Source organism: Emys orbicularis, chromosome 13 (assembly GCF_028017835.1).
Source record: "Emys orbicularis isolate rEmyOrb1 chromosome 13, rEmyOrb1.hap1, whole genome shotgun sequence".
Taxonomy (NCBI): Eukaryota; Metazoa; Chordata; order Testudines; family Emydidae; genus Emys; species Emys orbicularis.
In genome coordinates this window covers 36,075,104-36,095,460 of record NC_088695.1, presented here as the reverse complement: position 1 = coordinate 36,095,460, position 20,357 = coordinate 36,075,104, and the positions used below count along the sequence as shown (strand labels likewise).

The window sequence follows — 20,357 nt, the reverse complement described above, 5'->3', positions numbered from 1 at the left end:
TAGGTCAGATGGATGCAGAAAGCCATATTCTCCAAACTGCTGGTTTAGCACCTCACCTGCAAACTGATTTGTGGTGGTGGCAAGGAGATCAGAGAATTTCTGCATTTGATAGCAAGCCCTTCACTTGGCCCCATTTTTATAGGGATCTGAGTTTCCTTTTTATTTTTTAAATATGTGTTTGCAACTCAGAGACCAAGGACAAGGCTAGCTGTCAACTCTCTAACCAGAGGCATCATCTCTGAATTATGGGCACAGAAGTTTGGATCTGCAGAGAATACTAACTTGCAGGGATAGTTGCTCTCCGTTTTAGGGTGGTGTAATTTTAAGTAAAATGCTAATTCTTGGATGAGCAAAGAAAGGAAGAGTGAGAGGGCTGCAGATAGCACGAGGCAGGTATTTCATTGTTACTTGATCTGGTTCAGCAGGGGGGCAAAGCCCATTTTTAGAAACTGAGTGGGAAATATTCTCTTTCATATGACTATTGATCTTTTCGCTATGAGTGGGTGGGATTTTCTGCAAGTGCCATTTCTCCTTGAGATTTAATCAGTAACATCAGTGACCCTTCTGGTCAGCTAGAGATGTAGGTATCTGAATGTTCTCTGACCAGACATGCAAATTGGGGTTTGAGAGCTGCGGTCAACCAGCTGAGGAGTCAAGGGGAGTTCATTATATTTACTCCAGTGTCAAGTACAAAGCTAATAGTATGGAATGCCTGGCTTTGGGTCTCTGAAACAGTGATCAGCTTCCCATCATGAAGCTATTCTGATCAAGATAAACTAAAAAGGTTATAGTGGAGGAAGATGCAATGTTAGGGCCTTGGGACTGTTGGCTGCTGTAGCATGGGCTGGGGCTCCTAACTGGTCTTGATGTTTCAGGTGGTGTCTGGACATGGCTTTGTCACGTCCCGTGACAGCTCTGGATAACGAGAGGTTCACAGTGCAGTCAGTGATGCTGAAGTATGCCGTCCCTATTGTATTGGTAGGTCTGACTTTCAAGCCACTGCTGTTGATGACCAATCTTGTTCCAAAGTTGCCAGGCCAGGACCATCCCAGTAGAAGTTAAGAACCTGTGGGCTTTCATGGGAAGTTCCAGCTAGTCACTAACCCTATATTCAGTTTGGGTAGCTCAGAGAAGTGCAGAGAAGGTGCTGAACAGTCAGTATGTAGGTGTAGCAATGAGATGGAGGAGGTTGGGGCGGGGAGGTTTGGTAATGCAGTAACAAACCAGCTTTGACCTCCAGGATTTTCCAGGGCTTGCAGTGTTAAGGGGAGTGGAGACTCTCTCATTCCAACTGGTGGCTTGCTGAGGGTATTTCCTCTGTTTAACTAACAGGCTGGCTTCCTGATCACCAATGCTGTGCGCTTCATTTTCTCGGCTCCTGGAATTGCTTCCTGGCGGTACACTCTTCTTCAGCTGCAGGTAAAGGAGTCTCTTGTGCCCACCCCATTCCCTCCTAACCAACGTGTACACTGCAGCTAATTTCCTTTTAACACAAACCTCCCACGCCTTCTCAGAGTTGCTTCTCTCCCTGTGCATGCTGAGGTCAGGTGAAGCACTCAGTTGAACAGTAAGCAGAACAGCAGCTGTATCCCTAGTGTTCCCATCACGATGGGGTTTAATCTATTTGCCCTGGATTTTTTCTTTTTAATATTAAGGTTTAATGCCAAATCCATTGTGAAAACTGACTGCAAGTGGGGGTGAACTGCTGACTGCCTCTTTTATGGCAAATCCCCATAGATTGTGGGTGTCTTTCCCTCAGGGCTCCTCAGTGTGTTGCACTACTTTCGGTCTTTGCAAACTGCATCCTTTGCTCCTGACATTGCCCCATGTCTGTCCCTGTGCTGTGGTGAAGAGGAAGTCATGTGACTGGCCTCCGTTCTAGCTTCATCGCTGTGCCGACTCTAGTTGGTGACCTATGGTGGTTTTTCAGGTGAATGGCGTGCTGCCCATCCTTCCACTGCTCTTTCCTGTCCTGTGGGTTCTTGCTACAGCTTGTGGAGAAGCCAAAGTCCTGGCCCAGATGAGCATGGCCTCGTCCACCTCGCTGGTAGGTATTTCCCATGTCAGGTCATTGTGTGCGGAGGGAGGGGCAGAGAAGGTGATGGACTCTGTGAGAGGAACACAGGGGGCAGTCTGTTAATCAGGTGAATCCACAGAATCTTAAAAATTACAGTTGGGTGACCTCTGTTGGGTCATGTCTAGCCCATCTCCCTGGGGAGCAATAGCATTGTTCCCAACAGTATGTTCCCAGTTCTCTCTCCAGCCCAGTTTCAGGTGGCTCAAGCTCTTCTCTTGGAGTTTATTCCACAGTCAAATAGATCCATTTAAGACAGGATCTGTGGGCCAACTGATGGACAATTGTACCCTATAGTGGGAGTCTAAACTGAGACAAATGAGATGCAATAGCCAGAACAAAGGAACCTTTAGTGAATGTGAGTGGCTGGGTGTTATGATGTCCTCTTTTAACTGCTGTTATTCCCCATGGGGTCTGGGAGCTGCCACTTGAACTGCTGGGGGTTGGATTACAGGGATGCTTCCTGCAGTGGAATAGGGACTAAGGAGGTGAGGATTATTTCCCATAAGGGCAGATAGGGGTTAGCATTTTTTCTTGGAGAGGCTGGTGGGGTTCTGATCCTGAGCTTTCTGAGATATAAGCTGATCATTCAATGGATGTTGGAAACCTCCCCACCCACCTGCTCCCGATGTGGTTTTAGCCAGGTTCACTATGGTGTGCTTATCTGCTTCTCAAACATCTGTTATGAAGTTTCTGCCTTTGGCACAATTGCTCAGACTACCTCCTTGTCCTCCCTGGGACTCAATGTCTCCATACTCTCCTGGTGCCTAGTCTTCTCCCTACAGGATATGCAGAACTTACACTGAAGTCAGTGGAAGTCACCTGTATCCTGTGCTGGCGTAGAATGAGGCAGATACTGCATCCGTTGCATCCAAATGCTCCCTCACCATCTCCTTTTAGTGGTTTCCCCTCTGCGTGCTCACTGTCAGCATCACTCAGCTTCTGTCCTTGGTTCTTTGGCACGGTGAAATAGGAGCTCCTTGTCTTCCCTTCTTCATTGCTGTTGGCACCTCCATCCTATCACCCAAGCTCATGCCTTGGGTGTGTCCTTTTCTGTCTCCTGTCTCTTCTTCCCAGTTCACCAAATCCTGCCAGTTCTTTCTCCATGACATCTCAAATATGATCCTTCCTCCATGTCCCTACAGTCACAAAGCTTGTTCAGGTCTTCGTCACTCTGGTCTTGACTAGGGCAGCCTCTTCTTTGGCCTCGCCATTCCTACCTTTCTTCCCTCTACTCCGTTCAGAATAAAGCAGTTAAGACCCTCTTCCTCTCTGTCAGCTGGACCATGTAACTCTGTTTTCTTTCCCCTTCCCATCAAGTTCAAGCTAATAGATGTTAAGACCAGAAGGGACCATTGTGGTCATCTTCTAATATGACCTCCTGCATAAGACAGGACATAGGATTTTCCTTTATTAATTCTGGCTTCAAGTCACATAGATGTGGTTGAAGTAGAACATACATGTGGATGTTTTTCTAAAAGGTAATTTAAAAAATGCTAGTGGAGAACCACCAGAAATTTTGGCATGTTGTTCCAATAGTTATTTACCCTCAGTGTTTTTTTGTTTTTTTTTGTTTTTTTTTAAAAGGTGTCTTATTTCTAGTTCAGATTTGCCTAGCTTCACCTTTGGGCGATTGGATCTTGTTACACCTTTGCTAAATGGAACATTCAAATTTCTGTTCCACATGTAGGTACTTATAGACTGTGATCAAGTTACTCCTCTTTGATAAGCTAAATACAGTTTCTTGAGTCTTTAACTATAAGGGCTGTTTTCTTGGTTCTTCTCTAAACCCTCTCCAACTTTTAACATCCTTCTTGAATTGTTGACACCAGATTTGGAGACAATATTCCAGCAGCGGTTGCACCAGAACCAAATACAGGGTAATATAACCTCTCTGCTCCTACTCCGTTTTCCCTGTTTATGCATTCAAGGATTGCATTGGCCCTTTTGGCTACAGCGTCACACTGGGAGCTCATGTTCAGCTGGTTGTCCAGCATGACGTCCAAGTCTTTTTCAGAGTCACTGCTTCTCAGGCTAGAGTCCCCCAGCCTGTAAGTATGGCCTGTGTTCTTTGTTCCTAGATGTATGATTTTACATTTGGTCATATAGGGATGCATATTGTTTGCTTGTGCTCAGTTTTCCAAGTGATCCAGAGTGCTCTGTATCAGTGATCTGTCCTCTTCATTATTTAGCACTCCCCAATCTTTGTGTCATTGACCAACTTTATCACTAATTACTTCATTTACTTCCAGGTCATTGATAAAAATATTAAATAGCATAGGGCCAAGAACCAATCCCTGTGGGACCCCACTGGAAATACCCACTCAATGATAATTCCCTGGTTACAGTTACATTTTGAGACCTTTCAGTTGGACAGTTTTTAATCCATTTAATGTGTGCCCGTATTGGTTCTAGTTCCTTAATAAAAATGTTGTGCTGTACCAAGTCAGATGCCTTACAGAAGTCTAAATATATTAAATCAATACTATTATATTTAGCAACCAAACTTGTAATCTCGTCAAAAAATTATATCAAGTTAGACAGGGTCTGTTTTCCATAAACCCTTGTTGATAGCATTAATTGTATTACCCTCATAATTCTTTATTAATCCAGTCCTATAACACCCTGTCACAGAATGGCCCGCCTGGAGCAGCCTCCTGCGGCATGACAGGCACCCTGCCTCAATTTCCCTTTTCAGAGTCTCCAGTAAATCCACTTCAGGCTCTTTTGCTTAAATAATGCCCCTCCTTGGAGCCAGTTTATTACCAAAACACAGTTAATTGCTTCCCAACAAACAGTCCATTTCCAACATCCATTGTATATAGTCCTTAAAACCCCACTCTTCCCAGTGGGAACTCCCACAGTCTCTCTGCTGGGAGATCATCGTTATCAGGGGAACATCCCTCTCTCCCTCTGGCCCTCTCATGGTTCCTCTGAGTCCAGCCCTGGAGATGTCATCAAGTAAGCTCCTCTTCTGCTTTCCTGCCTGCAGCCCTCCCCAGCACTTGGCTCTGTCTCTCTGATAGACATCAAGCAACTCCTGCTGCTGCTCTCCTGCCTTCAGCCTTCTCTCAGGAACCACAGTTAGTTTTTTGGCTCTGGCAGCTCTCACCTCCTGCCCTTTTCCTTTGCTCCACTGGTCTGTGCTCTCAGATTCCCCTGACTCTCCATGTCTCTCTCCCCTGGTCCTTTATAGCCCCCAGGTGCTGCCGCCACCCTCTTAATTGGCCAAATGAGAGCACCTGCTCTGGCAGAGGGGTGCTGGACCTACTTCATTTACCCTGTGAAACAGCCTTTCCATTATTTTGCTCAAGATTGAAGTCAGGCTGAGAGGCCTATTATTACTTGGGTCATCCCCATTTACCGTTTTTAAATACACCTCTACCCCGATATAATGCTGTCCTTGGGAGCCAAACAATCTTACTGTGTTATAGGTGAAACCGCGTTATACCGAACTTGCTTTGATCCACCGGAGTGCGCAGCCCCGCCCCCCCCAGAGCACTGCTTTACCGTGTTATATCCGAATTCGTGTTCTATTGGGTCTTGTTATATCGGAGTAGAGGTGTATTGGCACAACATTAGCCTTCTAGTTCTGGAATTTCCCCTGTGTTCCAAGACTTAGTGAAAATCAACATTAGTGGTCCAGAGAGTTCCTTGGACAGCTCTTTTAAAATTCTTGGCTGCAAGTTATCTGGAACTGCTGATTAAAAGATATCAGGCTTTGATAGCTGCTGTTTAACATCCTCTTTAGTTAATGTTGGAATGGAAAGCATTTCATCATTATCACATGATATGAATACATCATCTGTCTTGTTCCCAAATACAGAACAGAAATATTTATTGAACACTTCTTCTTTATCTTCATTATTGTTGACAATTCTACCATTCCCATTGTCATGGTTCCTTTTGTTCTTGATATGCTTACCTCAAAAAAACCCCAAACCCGCTTCCTTGTTGTCTGTAACTCTGTTGGCTATAGATTTCTTCATGTGTCCTTTACATTTCCTTATCAACTTTTTCTAGCTTCTAAGTTTTATTCATTGCTGTCAGTTTCCTCTTTTTTCCATCTGTTATGTATTGTTTTTATTTTTTATTGTTGCTTTCACTTCTCTTCTAAGCTAGGCTGGTTTTCTAACCAGTGTACCTTTGTTTCTTGATTGTGGCCTTTTGGGTATTTATTAAAATGTTCTTAAACACTTCCCAATGATCACTCACATTTCTCTATGTAAATTTTCTCCCAGCTGTTTGGCTCATGTGTGTTGTTTAAGTTTGTGAAATTGGCCCAAGTGGAAGTATTACTGATGGAGACTTTATTCTATTTACACTTGCAACCACTATTTTTTTTAGTTTTGTGAGTTCCTCTTTCGGTCAAGATGAGAATCCCCCTCATTGGATGCAAGACATTGAGTTGTTAAATCATCATCTATAATTTTCCCTCCCCTTCCAAGCTCTGCATGATTCCACCCCGCCTACATCTCTGATTTCATTTCCTATCCTATAGCCCCTTTCATTCTGCCTCCTTCCTCTGTGTCCCTGATGTTACAGCTGCCCACCTTTGAAATCCCTTCTTAAAGATCCCTGCTTTCACCCAGTCCAGATCAGGTCAAACACTGCCTCCTTCTGCCTCAAAATACCAGCCTAAGAAAGAGCTGCCTCCTGGTGCATCTAACTGGTCTAATCTGTCTCTTTAGTCTGTAAGCTTTTCGGGGCAAGGACCATGTATTCATCCATGTCCTGTACAGCACCAAGCATGGTGCTTATGCTTAACAGATAAATAATAACATGGACTACTGGAGGACAGATTACTGGATTTGATGGACCATTGGTCTCTTCTGGTATGGCAGTAGAGAGTAGGGCCCCTCCCTTCATCTTCCAGAAGGAACACTATCAGAGAGGTTCTCTGGTTCTCCACTTGTAAGATAACTCCCTTCTCTTCATGTGCCAATATATATTTATGCCTGTATCTGTAATTTTCACTCCATGCATCTGAAGAAGTGGGTTTTTTTACCCATGAAAGCTTATGCCCAAATAAATCTGTTAGTCTTTAAGGTGCCACCGTACTCCTCGTTGTTTTTATTCAGAGAGGGATGCGTCTCATGTACCATTTCTGAGCACACTGATAGTAACTGGTCTCTTCTCTTGCTACAGCTGGCTAAGTTTTCAGAGGACACACTCAGCAGCTACACAGAGATGGTATCTTCTCAGGTACTGTTGTTACTATTTTTTACAAGTCTTCCATTCTCTTTCTACTTCACTGCGAGCTCGATAAGATCCTTCCCTTTCTCCCTCTGTGTTCTCCTGCTAGTCCCTAAACCTTCACTGCTGGTGACAGAGGCCTGCTGGCATTCTTTATTTGCTGCTTTATTTTGCTCTGCTTGCAGGTTGGGTGTCTTTCCCACACACCTTCTCATGTAGAAATTGCTCTACAGGCCAGGGTTGAGCTAAATGTGACAGGTGGTCCAGCTTGTACCCTTCATGTTGCCTTGAATTAGAATTTTGCTGAGGTTTTGAAACCAAGCTTTCCTGTCTTGGAGAAAGCTTCTGTTTCAAGTCCTGGTCGCTGTTACTCCACAGGTGGAATAACTGGTCAAGAAATATGCGTACATAGCAGGAGGCTGGGGCAGAATTTAGCTTATCTTAAAAAACAAACAACCCTCATCCAATCAAAACTAGTGAACAGGGAGATGGGAAGTAGCAGCAAGACTGGAGCCCTGGCAGAGGCGAAATATGAAGAGAGGAGAGTGGGTCATTTGGGATGAAAGCCTGATCCTGCTTCACCAGATTCTTAATAAGCTTGTGTACATTACTAACGCTTCCCAAACCAGAGCAAGCAAACTTTCAAAGGAACTGTCTGGATCCAGCCCCTCTGCAAATTATATCACCCAGATCAAACAGGAGGATTACTGTCTTGCCTAATCTGGCGTTAGGATTTCCATTTCCCTGGGGAAGCAGAGGGATTCCCAAGGCTAATTAGAAAATCCCAGATGTCACCAGGCTCAGTCTCTCCCCTTGCCACTGCTAGGTCCCACTCATATCGCTCTCGCTGAACATTTTCATACCTCCCTATGCCAGTTCATCCTTCAGCTGAGCTGTGCATTTCAGTGCTTGAGCAGTTAAAAAGTAGTGACTTGAGGTCATCTCCCTGGCTGCATGGATCTGTTCCCTTTTTCTGCTTCTGTGCGAAGACCTTGGCTGTGAGAAAGTGTCTGGATTAAACATGGCCTTTTCTTTTTGTTTTAAATTAAATATTGTTCTGCATTTCTGACTACAGCTATGGTGAGATTTTATCTGTCTAGGTTTGTACATGGCCCCTATCAACATAGTATCTGAGCACTGGAGGAGTTCAAGCACGGGAGAAGTGATGCAAAGTAGTAGCAATCCAGAAATGCATATAAAGCTTGCAGCTCAACATCAAAATGCACACCCAGTTCAGCTGGGAACAAGAAACACACAGCTCTGAGGCTGGGACTGGTTCCCAGATTTACAGAGATGAGCCCATATGTGTTAGCCTTCTGTCATCCAGCCTCTGTTTGGGATAGTGCTCCTGTGGGAGACTAAGGTTGTCTGTGACAGCAGCACGTTTAGTTTGTAATATTTTCCCTCATGCAAATCTTCCTTCAGTTGTTCATAGATTTGATTTTTAGGGTACGTCTACACTTACCTCCGGATCCGACGTCAGGCAATCGGTGTTCTGGGATCGATTTATCGCGTCTTGTCTAGACGCGATAAATCGATCCCGGATCGATCCCGGAAGTGCTCGCCGTCGACGCCGGTACTCCAGCTCAGCGAGAGGAGTACGCGGCATCGACGGGGGAGCCTGCCTGCAGCGTCTGGACCCGCGGTAAGTTCGGACTAAGGTACTTCGAATTCAGCTACGTTATTAACGTAGCTGAATTTGCCTACCTTAGTCCGAAGTGGGGGGGAGTGTAGACCAGGCCTTAGTTAAATTGGATGGGGAGGTAATGGTTCTAGCAGGAGATAGAACCCAGACTCCTGACTCCCTGGGCAAGTCATTGCACCTCAGTTGTCCCATCTGGAAATGGGTTTAATAGGCATGTGGTGGGGCACTGAAATCCTTTCATCCAAGGATCTGAGCATATTGTTTAGGAAAAGGTGCTGCCTCTTGGAATCTAAGTTAACTGAGGTGAAACCTCTTCAAAAGTCTCACCTGTGTTTTCTGGAAAGACTGTGATGGCCCCACCAGACTCCCTGTTCAAAGAACATACTTGCTGTTTGCATTCAGCAGGGGGAGTGCCCTTGCCCTCGAAAACCTCAACCTACTCGCACTTAAAGTCCTGTCCCCCGGCAATGGATTGTTTCACAGGGTCTCTTTGACTCAAACCTATAAGCATGTTTGTTAACTTCACACACCCCTCCTCCCCCTTCCTCACCCAGGCTCTCCCCAGCGAATTGTCACCTGTGGTCTGCTTCTCTGACAGGAAATGATACGTTGTATCTGGAGCCACTTTCTGTGTGTTTTAAAAGGCAAGTCTCCAACACTCAGCTTCACCTCCAGCTTACTTCACAGCCTGGGATCCGTCACTGTGAGTATCACTAGGTTATCACAAGGAAGACACCTAAACGGGACACCTTGCTCTCTTCAATCACTGTGAAAATCCCCTAAGAAACAGTGCTGTAGGTGCTCCATTCACAGCGTTCTGAGTAAAGGTCTTGTGGGGTTTCTAGTCTTCTGGGTTTGCAGGGGCTTTATAACCTCTATTGTAAAGTGCTTTGATGTCTAATGATGAAAAGCGCTATATAAGAGCTATACATCTATATAATAAGATTCCAGGATTTTCAATCGGAAGCCTAGAATGTCTGCAGAGTCAGTGTGAAGCAATGGAAACTGCTGTGTGTATGGCTAAGAGCTCTTTTTGTTTAGAATATCGCCATGTTCTATTATCGCTGGGATTCGACATCTCTTCCCATCCAATTTTTATGCTCTCATCCATTTTCCGCTTTTTTACACTCTATGAATTACACCCCTACGACAGCACGGGCGTTAGCCTGATTATAACTGTCTTTGAACCAAATGGGCACCTATCCTCCCAGGAGCACACTTCTAGTAAAGACAGTGGTTTAGAGGACATTCAGTGTGGTCTGGTAGCTTAAACCCTGGCCATTCTCTGGTTCTATTCCTAGCTCTGCCAATGACATTAAAAAAAACTCTTGATCTCCCTGGGCCTTGGTGTACCAGTCTGTATTGTACCTATTTTACTTGCCTCCTGCACATGGATTTCATGCTTTGTTTTAATATTTCCTAAAATGAAACCTGCATTAAGTGACCATTAATCCAGATGGAACCAAGTTGTGCTCAGCACACCTGGGCGTGCTTTCAGAATGCACTCTCAAGACAGGAGGTTGCTTAACAAGGGACTTTTGTCCAACTTTTTATCTGAAAACCCACCCGAGCCTTCTGCTGTTTGTTTCTGTGAATATATATTTTAAACATTAACTCATTGGGTGTTTGTATTTTGGGGGTGTTGCGGGATGTCTTGGGGTGTTTTAGGTGCTTTGCTGTGTAGACAAGCAGGGGATTCTATCCTGGCCAAATCCCAGTCCAGAGACTGTTCTGTTCTTCAGTGGGAAGGTGGAAGCCCCTCACGATAGCCATGAAGACCTGACGGATGAACTCTCCACGCGCTCCTTCTGCCACCCAGAGATGGATGAGGAGGTGAGCAATAGGTCATCAACAAAGTGATGCTTTGCTTTCAGCCTGGCGTGGCTGGCAGCCTTAGCACTACCTGCCAGGCAACTTGATTCAGTTCATGATCTGGCAGGGCTTGCAGTGGTGTAGAAAAGCAGGTGTTGTGCTCCTGGAGCAGAGGGTCATTGCTTGAATGATTAAGGAATGGGGAGGACCAGCTCCTCCAAAAAGCATCCTGTCCAGTCCTCTTCAGTAGAGGCCAGAGGCTGCCCCACCCCCGCTACCCAAATCCATCCCAGGGTAGAACAGGCCTGGCATCATGCAAATCAGTAGTGGGGATTTCCCATTCCATCCCATAAATGCCTCATCACTTCACCTCCTTGCTCTCTCTAGCCCCATGAGAGGGATGCTCTGCTCTCTGGTCCCATGATGGATATGGTCCACATTGCCAATGAACAGGAGAGGAACGACTGGTCTAGTGACACTCCAAAATCTTCTGACGTCCATGTCCACAGAAAGCCAAACAATAGAAGCAAGCATCCATCGGGGTCCAATGTGAGCTTCAGCAAAGACACGGAGGGTGGTGAGGAGGAGGCAACCCAGGTAAGGTATGCAAAAGTGGATGCAGTCAGCCTCTCACTGAGCTGTAGGACAGGCTGCATCAAGTGGAGAAAGAACCCTGCCCACCCCCTGATTTGCATTAGAGGATGGCGAAATCTAGCAGATTTGTATGAGTTAAGTAAGGAAAGGAGCAGCTGAATCTCATTGTACTCTGTGCCTTTTGCTGGCCCTGTGGATGGGAAGATGGCCCTCCAGCCAAAATAACATAATATTCAGGAGTCCTTGGCAGAGACACTCTACACAGCAAGTTACAGCCAGCACCGTAATCCTATTAGCTCCCACACCTTTGGATTTCTCCTCTTTCTGTGGGGTAAGGGAGCTGTTCATTTAAAGGGGCTCTCTTCAAAGTCTGAGGATTTAGTTAGTAGTACTGATGGCTGTAGAGGAGAGAACAGGTTGTGAGGAGCCTCCTCTTCAGCATCCCAGTGATTCTAGCTCTCTGCTAGCCTAGCTGCTGGTTTGGGTCAGATCTCTGGCACACATGCCTGTGTGGTACATGAGAACGGCCATACTGAGTCCAGCCATCTAGCCCAGTATCTTCCAATAGTGACTGGTGCCAGGTGCTTCAGAGGGAATGAACAGAACAGGGCAGTTGATCAAGTGATCCATCCCCTGTCATCCAGTCCCAACTTCTAGCAGTCAGAGGCTTAGGGACACCCAGAGCATGGGGTTGCATCCCCTAATAGCCATTGATGGACCTGCCCTCCATGAACTTATCTACTTCGTTTTTTAACCCAGTTATACGTTTGCCTTTGCAACATCCCCTGACAACAAGTTCCACAGGCTGACTGTGTGTTGTATGAAAAAGTATTTCCTTATATTTGTGTTAAACCTGCTACCTATTAATTTCATTGGGTTGACCCCTGGTTTGTGTGTGTTATGTGAAGGGGTAAATAACACTTCTCTATTCACTTTCTCTGCATAATTTATGATTTAGACTAATAGACTAATATCCTTGGTCTGCATCCCAGAGAACCGGTCAAATGATGAAGACGGTTTTTTAAACACATGGTTCAAATTTGATTTGCTACTGCTTTTCATTATTCATGAATATTTGATCACCAAGCAGTCAAGAAATATACATAAATACTGAAACTGACAAAGAATTCTATTAGAAAGGCATTATTCCATAGTCTTCTATGAAAAATGTTAGTTACTCAGTCAGGGACCAGAATCTAAACCATGTAACAGGTGACCAGTTTTGACCTTGAATACCGAATATCAGTAATGGATACTTTACCTATAGCATGCCAAGTGTTCATTTGTGGTAGATGTAGAATAATTCCACATATAGGGCCTATGTGCTATGATCATACAAATAAATAATAATAATGAATACATTCACAAAACCAGCACTAGAATGTGAATAATTCATGAAGTCAAAAACAAAGAAACCCAAGGTCAAATTAACCAAGTTTCGTTTTCATTAAATACTAATTGACTGGTAATACTGGCCACTCATATGTACTGATTGTGCTCTGTTATTCTGAATTTACGTCACTGTAGCTCCATGGATTTCAGTGACATTACTCCTGACCTACCCCAGTGTAAGCGAGGGGAGAGTTGGGCATAATATCTTCTAGTGACAGATTATGACCCTAAGGGTATGTCTACACTGCAATAAAAGACTCACCCCGGCCCGTGTCACCTGACTGGTAATGGGCTTGGTGCTTAAGCAGGGCTCACAAAGATGTGCTTTTTGCTGGGGCAAATGTCTGTGTGTCTGTCTAGTGTTGCCTGCTTCAGTTGCTGAATTGTAAGGGGAAGCAATCAGGGAAGAATCTCACTTCATTCCCCTTGCACATCCTTCAGCATGGGCTGCATGTCCTTTTTCAGAGAAGAAAAGTGTTCTCTTTACTGAAGGCCCTTTCCCCCTGGGAAGGGTTGGTTCTTTTAAAGACAGAACTAAAGGAGGTACCTGTTGCTAGTGTCTATGATGAGGACTCTCACATATATTCTTGTGCATTTATGGGATGTTACACACCACCTTCTTCTCAGGAGACTTCATCCCCATCCCTCAAACTTCTGTCATCTTAAGATCAATCCTACAGTTCTTTCCCTGGTTATCTTCTGAGTTTGTTCATACTCCCACTTATGGCAATGGTAAAACTCCCACAGATTGCAGTGTGGGAAGGATCAGGAACTTACTATTTGTTTTTCTAAATGTGTTACTAGAAAGTAGTTTAATCTCCCTGGAAGAGCCCCCGGGCCCTTTACAGTAGTCACTCCCTCGTCGCATACTCATTCATTTTCCTCCCTTAGAATTTGGACCATTTAAAAAACATTGTTTTTACTCCTCTGGAGAATCTCAGATTGTGGAACTAGGGAAGCTGCTATTTTTGATAAGTGGAGGAAGCAACGGCCTGTTAATCTTCCCTGTTATATCTGGGATTCTCTCTTCTGCTAAGGGATACTAAACTTGGGATGGGAATTGGAGCCTCTCTAGCAACTACGTTCCATTATAACTAATCAGGATTTTCTTGCATGTCTTATCAGGCTGGCGGTGACACTGAGGGACTGGCCTGTGAGGCTGAAGACTTTGTGTGTGACTATCACCTCAAAATGCTCAGCCTGTCCCAGGACCAGCAGAACCCCTCCTGTATCCAGTTTGACGACTCCAACTGGCAGATGCACCTAACCTCCCTGAAGCCTCTGGGCTTGAATGTGCTGCTCAACCTCTGCAATGCCAGTGTGACAGAGCGCCTATGCCGCTTCTCTGACCACCTCTGCAACATTGCCCTCCAGGAGACCCACAGTGCTGTGCTGCCTGTCCATGTGCCCTGGGGGCTCTGTGAGTTTGCCAGGCTAATAGGTAAGGAAGAACCAAACAAGGAGACAGCTGAGAAATGGGAGCAAACTTTCATGGTAGTCTTACTGAGCCAGCTGAATACTGGAAGAGTACCAGAATGGTCCCCCTTTGTTAGTTGGAAAGCTGGAGTGCAGATCTGACTCTGATCTTCTCTCTTTGGGTCAATGCTCAGAGGTTTGACCTCAGACTTGTTGCCAGTGTCATTGGAGAGTTCACCGCTGACAGGTTGAGACACGATGCTACAGTCATTGAGTGACATTCATGGCTAAGAGTTTTTCCAGCCAACACAGGCTAAATTTTGTAAAGTTCTAGTTCAAATCCTTCAGTGTTACAGACAGCAGCAGTGCTGATGAAGAAGCTTTTTGCCCCACAGTGGATAAAGAATGACCAATAAGAATGGACGAATTGCTCTTCTGGTATCTTTGTCAGTGTTACTGTTTAGGCTTCTGTGTATTACAGAGAAACTGGTAATGGTTAGCCGTAAATAATATGTAGCACTTCACATCTTCAGTACTTCATAATCCGCATCCCACCCTTGTGAGGTAGATAAGTATCAATGTCCCCATTTAAGAGTGAGGCACAGGAGAGTTAAATGACTTGTCCAAGGTCACGCAAGGAATCAGTGGCAGAGCCAGGATTAACATTTAGTGTTTCTGACCTCTTGTCCCATGCTTGTTCTTCTGGATTGCTCTGCTTCTCTTAAAGGAATCAGGAGTGCTAAGGACTCCACTAATAATATCATCCGGCTCTTATATAGCACATCTCATCAGTAGATCTCAAAGCGTTTTAGTGTACGCACATAGTGAGAACGCAGGCAAGTCAGCTAGGTAAGTCTAACCTCTGTTGCCTGGCTGTTAGCACACACTGGGGCTACAGAATGTCACTGGCTTGGTTTCTGGTGGATGCTGCTGCTGGGAAGGTATCAGAATGACTGCAGCTAGCGGGCAGGGTGGAGCAGCAAAGTGAGATCTCCATTTTGCTTTGGGTTGTGTTTAATCTTTCTCCCCTTTACATTCATGGTTCAGGTTTCACACCCGGAGCCAAAGAGCTTTTCAAGCAGGAGAACCACTTGGCTCTGTACCGCCTGCCGACTGACGAGATGGTGAAGGAGACAGTACTGGGAAAACTCTCTTCCATCACCAAGAGGAGACCGCCTTTGAGTCACATGATCAGCCTTTTTGTTAAGGACACCACCACCAGTAAGGCTGCTTCCCTTCTCTCGGGTGTAGGTGTTGGATATAGTGGGGGAGGGAAATGGAGTCTTTTGCGAGTCTCAAAAACAATCTAGGAATTGCCAGAGTAGAATAGACCAAGGCTCCATCTAGACTGATATCCTGTGTCTGCCTGCAGCCAATACCAACTGCTAAAGAGGAAGCTGTAAATTTCTTGGTAATGCACCTCACTATGCAGTGCTATAACATGTTGGGAGGAATTTCTTCCTGACCCCAGTGTGTGACCAGCTCTTGCCCAGAAGCATGAGGATTGTGAATAACCTTTGTAATTTGATTCTGGCTAATGTTATATCCAACGTATTAATGATCTTGTGTGTCTGTGTCCTGGAAAAGCAGAACAAGAAGAGTTTCTTGATTGTCTATGTACAGACTTTGTTGTCCCAGCGAAATCAATACTATACAGAGTTGAAAGTCCCTGGGAGTAAACCATATCCTTCTGTCCAGCAGTTAATCTTACACCTTGACCTGGGAAGATTTTTTTTATATCTGTTCCAGTTGCTGCCATCTTGTCTTTATAGAAAAGGCTTTGAAATGTGTTGTTCAGAGTTGACTGTTGGGATTCTCAATATAGGGAAACACTTTTAATCTTGCATCATTCTAACTTCATTTCCTAATTTTGAAAAGTTTTTTTCCCTAGAGGGTTCAGACTTATGTGTGTGTATGACCGTAATAATGCTGTCTAGAGTGAACTGTAAGAAGAATTTTAACAGTGAGAGTAATTAACCATTGGAATAATTTACTTAAAGATGTGGTTGATTGTTCATCACTTGAAGCCTTTAAATCAAGGTTGTGTGGCTGTCTAAGGGTACGTCTACACTTACCTCTGGGTCCGATGGCAGGCAATCGATGTTCTGGGATCGATCCCGGAAATGCTCGCCGTCGACGCCGGTACTCCAGCTCAGCGAGAGGAGTACGCGGCATCGACGGGGGAGCCTGCCTGCAGCATCTGGACCCGCGGTAAGTTCGGACTAAGGTACTTCGAATTCAGCTACTTTATTAACGTAGCTGAATTTGCGTACCTTAGTCCGAAGTGGAGGGGTAGTGTGGACCAGGCCTAAAATTGTGCTCTAGGTCAACCAGAAGTTATGAGCTTGGTGCAGGAATTACTGGGTGAAATTCTCTGGATTGTGTTATGCAGGGGGTCAGACCAGATCATAATGGCCCCTTTTGGCTTTAAAAATCTTGTATGGATTCAAAGATTTATTCCACCATAACGAGACCTCCGTAAGGAAACCAAATATGGACAGGTAGTAAATTCTGTACCCTTAGCAGAAATGGTACATAACCCATCTCTAGGTTCCCTTGTCTCGTTTAGTGAAATAATGTCCCTGTTAATTTCACCCCAAATCCACAGTAACTGGAGGAGAGTTAAGGATTCACATGCTCCTGGAGTGAAATGACCCAATGGCCTGTACTGCCTCCATCTTCCCTTGTTGTAGTTAAAATCTTAATTTTCCATAGTCTTATTTTGATTACTGCACCAGCGCTGGAGGCTGGGGTTACTGTTAGGAATCTCTTGTTTAGGAAGAGTTTTAACACAAGCCCATATCCAATGCAAAGAGTGATCTGGCTCACTTGAGCAGACTCACTGCTGCTCAGTTAGCCTCTATCTCTAGCCCTACAAGAAAACAACTTGATTCAGTATTGACCACAGCCAGCCAGCAGGAGCACCTCATCTCCCAGCCCCAATGACAGGTGGGAGCAGGGATTTTACCCAGCTTACTGCCAGGAGCCTAGTGAGGAGTCTCTTGCTTTGTAAATCAGCGTAATTTGGCAGGGCATACATGTAAATAGTGAACAGTCACCGTGTTTAATACCCATCCTTAGCCATTTCTAAACGATCCCACCGCTCGTTAGCTAATGGTTATGTTCCCAGGTCAGGTTGTTAATTTACCTAGAGTTATAGCCTAGGGGTTTTTTAGTTGTTTCCTTGTGCCATGAGGCATCTGATCTGTACGTCTTTGTAGATTCTTTTTCTGGTCCCTTGAGTGGTTTGTGTAAGGCATAGGCCGTGAGTGTTACGTGGATGTCTGTTTGTGGCTTAGGTGCAGATTGTAGGGCAAAAGCCAGAGTGAACAATGGCCCCTGTTTTAGCAGAATCCCATTTCTGTTACTAACCTTGTGATTTACTAATCCCAGCTGGGGGGAAGTTTAGCTCACGGTGCCATCAATGACATTGGAATCAATGCCACCCCAGCACAGATTGGAACGGTACACGCACTGTGTCACTGGCATTAACTTCTACAGAGTGACAGTGGGGTGGGCTGTGCAAGGTGCTGTTGATGTTGAACAGAAACTATGTGGGATGGAAAGCAGAAATGTAGCTGCTGGTGTGCATCTGTGTGTTTGCCCACCAGCTCCTACTCTGTATATGAGGCATGGGGACTTTGCAGGGTCAGCTGGCATCTCCTGCCCCTTTGTTCACAGCAGAGGCTATCTGACCATACATCCACTATGGGAGGATATAAAGTTTTTACACTAAAATTAACCCAAGCCTCACACAAGTTGTCCATTGTGTTCCTCTAACAAGTCCCCTCTTTCACATTCTGCTCCTATTGCATTCAGATATTTGTTATGCTGATAAACTCAGCGTGTGGTGTCTATTTTTAGTACAAAGCAGAGAGCTGGTATGTTTTGGAAAATCCTCAAGTATTCATGAAGGTCCCCGCCTGATTTGCATGAACGGATATTCTTGGCTCTTGACCTCATTGGCTAGCATGAGTGTCGGCACTCGGCAGCAATGCCTGCAAGAGTCTTTGGACTCGCTTTTTGGAAGTGATTTTTTTTTCTTTAGATCAGCTTTGAAGCCATTGGGGGCAGTCACAGAGCAGCTGGAGGAGGGAATCAAATTAACCTTGACAGTGAAAGCTATGTGCATGTAATGTTAATGTTTCCACATGAGCTGATGAGAGAGAGGAACTCTGGAGGAAAGGCAGCCCCTCCATCCTTGACTTTTGATCTACCTACCATGCCCTGGTCTTGTACCAGATAAGTGAAAATCACATGATGATCTGAGACACCCTGGAACACCCAGGCCCAGCTGGATGAGTTGCAGGTTATTGTTCAGCCTTAAAGTATCCTAGAATTGGAAAAGATGGAAAGATCTAAAAGATCATGGACGTTAAGGAAACCTGGCTCTTCCTCTGGTCAGTGCGAGGGGTTCTCCTGTACAGTACGTCTTCTAGAGCTTTCGTCCCGCCTCGTTTTAAATGCCCCACGCAATGACCGTTAATCACCCAACTTCTCCTGTGGAATAGTGCTGACAATACTAATACTTCACTCTTATCCAGTGCTTTTCATCAGTAGATCTCAAAGCGCTTTACAAAGGAGGTCAGTATCATTATCTGAGGCACAGGGAGGTGAAGTGACTTGCCAGGCCAATGAATAGAACCCAGGTCTCCTGTGTCCCAGTCCTGTGTCCTTAACCTCTAGTCCATGCTGCCTCCAATCTAATAGGCTCCAGTCTATTAACAGGCTTTCACTGTTATTCAACTCAAATTTCCCGTTACTTAGTTTCATCTCATGGCTCCATTACTCCTGGTTATACCCTGATTTGGAGGAGTACTGGATACAGAAGCAACCTGGTCCTCACTTTTCTGCAGGAGAAAGATCATTGCAGTGTAAGGGGAGAGGTACTGGAACTGGCTACCAGGTCCACAATTTACCACTAGCTCAGTTAACTTATAGCCAGGCAAAGAGCAGCCAAACCGACATCATCTCCTATTGAACAGTCTCTGTTCAGTGGCTGACACACTCTTGACATGGCCAGTGGGGATGTATTGGGTAGATCAGGACGTTCTGTCTTATTGTGGAATACTCTGTAGTTTTTAACTGTCAAACGAGCCATTGGAATTCAATCCCTTGGTTGGGAATGTACAGGTGAGACACCTACCCGTTTTTCCCCTAGGCACTGAGCAGATGCTTTCTCACGGGACAGCTGACATCATTCTTGAGGCCTGCACAGACTTTTGGGATGGTGCTGATATCTACCCCCTCTCCGGCTCTGACAGGTGGGTGGCCTTACCTCATTGGCATACAGGAGTTGCTGGTTTAAAATTAATTACTGGAGAGAATTATGTTTATATTAAGGCTCCACATAACAATACTTTATAAGCCATTTATAAATGATAAATAGCTGTTATAAATGTGAGTTGTCTGTAGTTGGTTATAAGCACATCGTTAAAAGGGGTTACATGGTTATAAGCAATCTATTGACCTGTTGGACTCTTAACAATTTACCAACCATTTATTAAAACATTTGTTCATCATTTATAAACCCTTTCTAAATTGTTTATAAATGGAACCTTACTGTAAAGTGTGCCCAAGAATTCTAAGCAAGTTCAGTGATGGTGGCAATAGGATTTTGTTCGGTTATCTCTGGGAAGTCCCATATCTGCATACAAGGAGTGGTACATACCAGCTATTAGTTGTATCTTGCCGGGGTGGATTTGGTGCTCCTCATGTCATTATTGTCACCTTTTGTCATTTGACAGATCAGTCCTGATTTGTTTTGTTGGCCTGCATTACATTCTGCTAGTGCAGTGGTCCCTGACTTTTTTCGTCTGGTGGGCGCCAGACGATGAGCCACCGCAGACCGTGGCCGGTGGACGAGCATCCGCTGAAATGCCGCCAAGAAGCGGCAATGTCAATAGACGTCGCCGCCGAAATGCCGCCGACAAGCAGCGTCATCCAGAGGCTTCGGCGGCATTTCGGCGGCGACGCCTCTGGATGATGCTGCTTGTCGGCAGCATTTCGGCGGATGCTTGTCCACCGGCCAGTACACGGGTGCACATAGATGCCCCAGCGGGTGCCATGGTGCCGGCGGGCACCGCGTTGGGGACCACTGTGCTAGTGTGTCTGGCTATCTTCAGGCGTTAAGACCTGTTACTTTTTTGAATATTTCTTTTACAAGGCATTGATTAAAAACTCTGTGTTGAGTAGTTCTGGCCCAGCCTAATGTTACCGCTGCAAATT

General features: G+C 45.2%; 1 protein-coding gene across 1 annotated transcript in view; it reads left to right on the top strand.

Moving 5' to 3' along the window:
- TMEM94 (transmembrane protein 94) overlaps nt 1-20,357 on the top strand; it is a 71,838-nt gene that overhangs the window by 33,570 nt on the left and 17,911 nt on the right. Inside the window, exons 7-16 of the mRNA XM_065415590.1 lie at nt 876-978; nt 1,333-1,419; nt 1,931-2,047; nt 7,223-7,279; nt 9,514-9,618; nt 10,584-10,748; nt 11,115-11,324; nt 13,839-14,154; nt 15,177-15,350; nt 19,291-19,393. Of these exons, the coding sequence (XP_065271662.1) occupies nt 876-978; nt 1,333-1,419; nt 1,931-2,047; nt 7,223-7,279; nt 9,514-9,618; nt 10,584-10,748; nt 11,115-11,324; nt 13,839-14,154; nt 15,177-15,350; nt 19,291-19,393 (1,437 nt within the window). The remainder of the gene's footprint in view (nt 1-875; nt 979-1,332; nt 1,420-1,930; nt 2,048-7,222; nt 7,280-9,513; nt 9,619-10,583; nt 10,749-11,114; nt 11,325-13,838; nt 14,155-15,176; nt 15,351-19,290; nt 19,394-20,357) is intronic.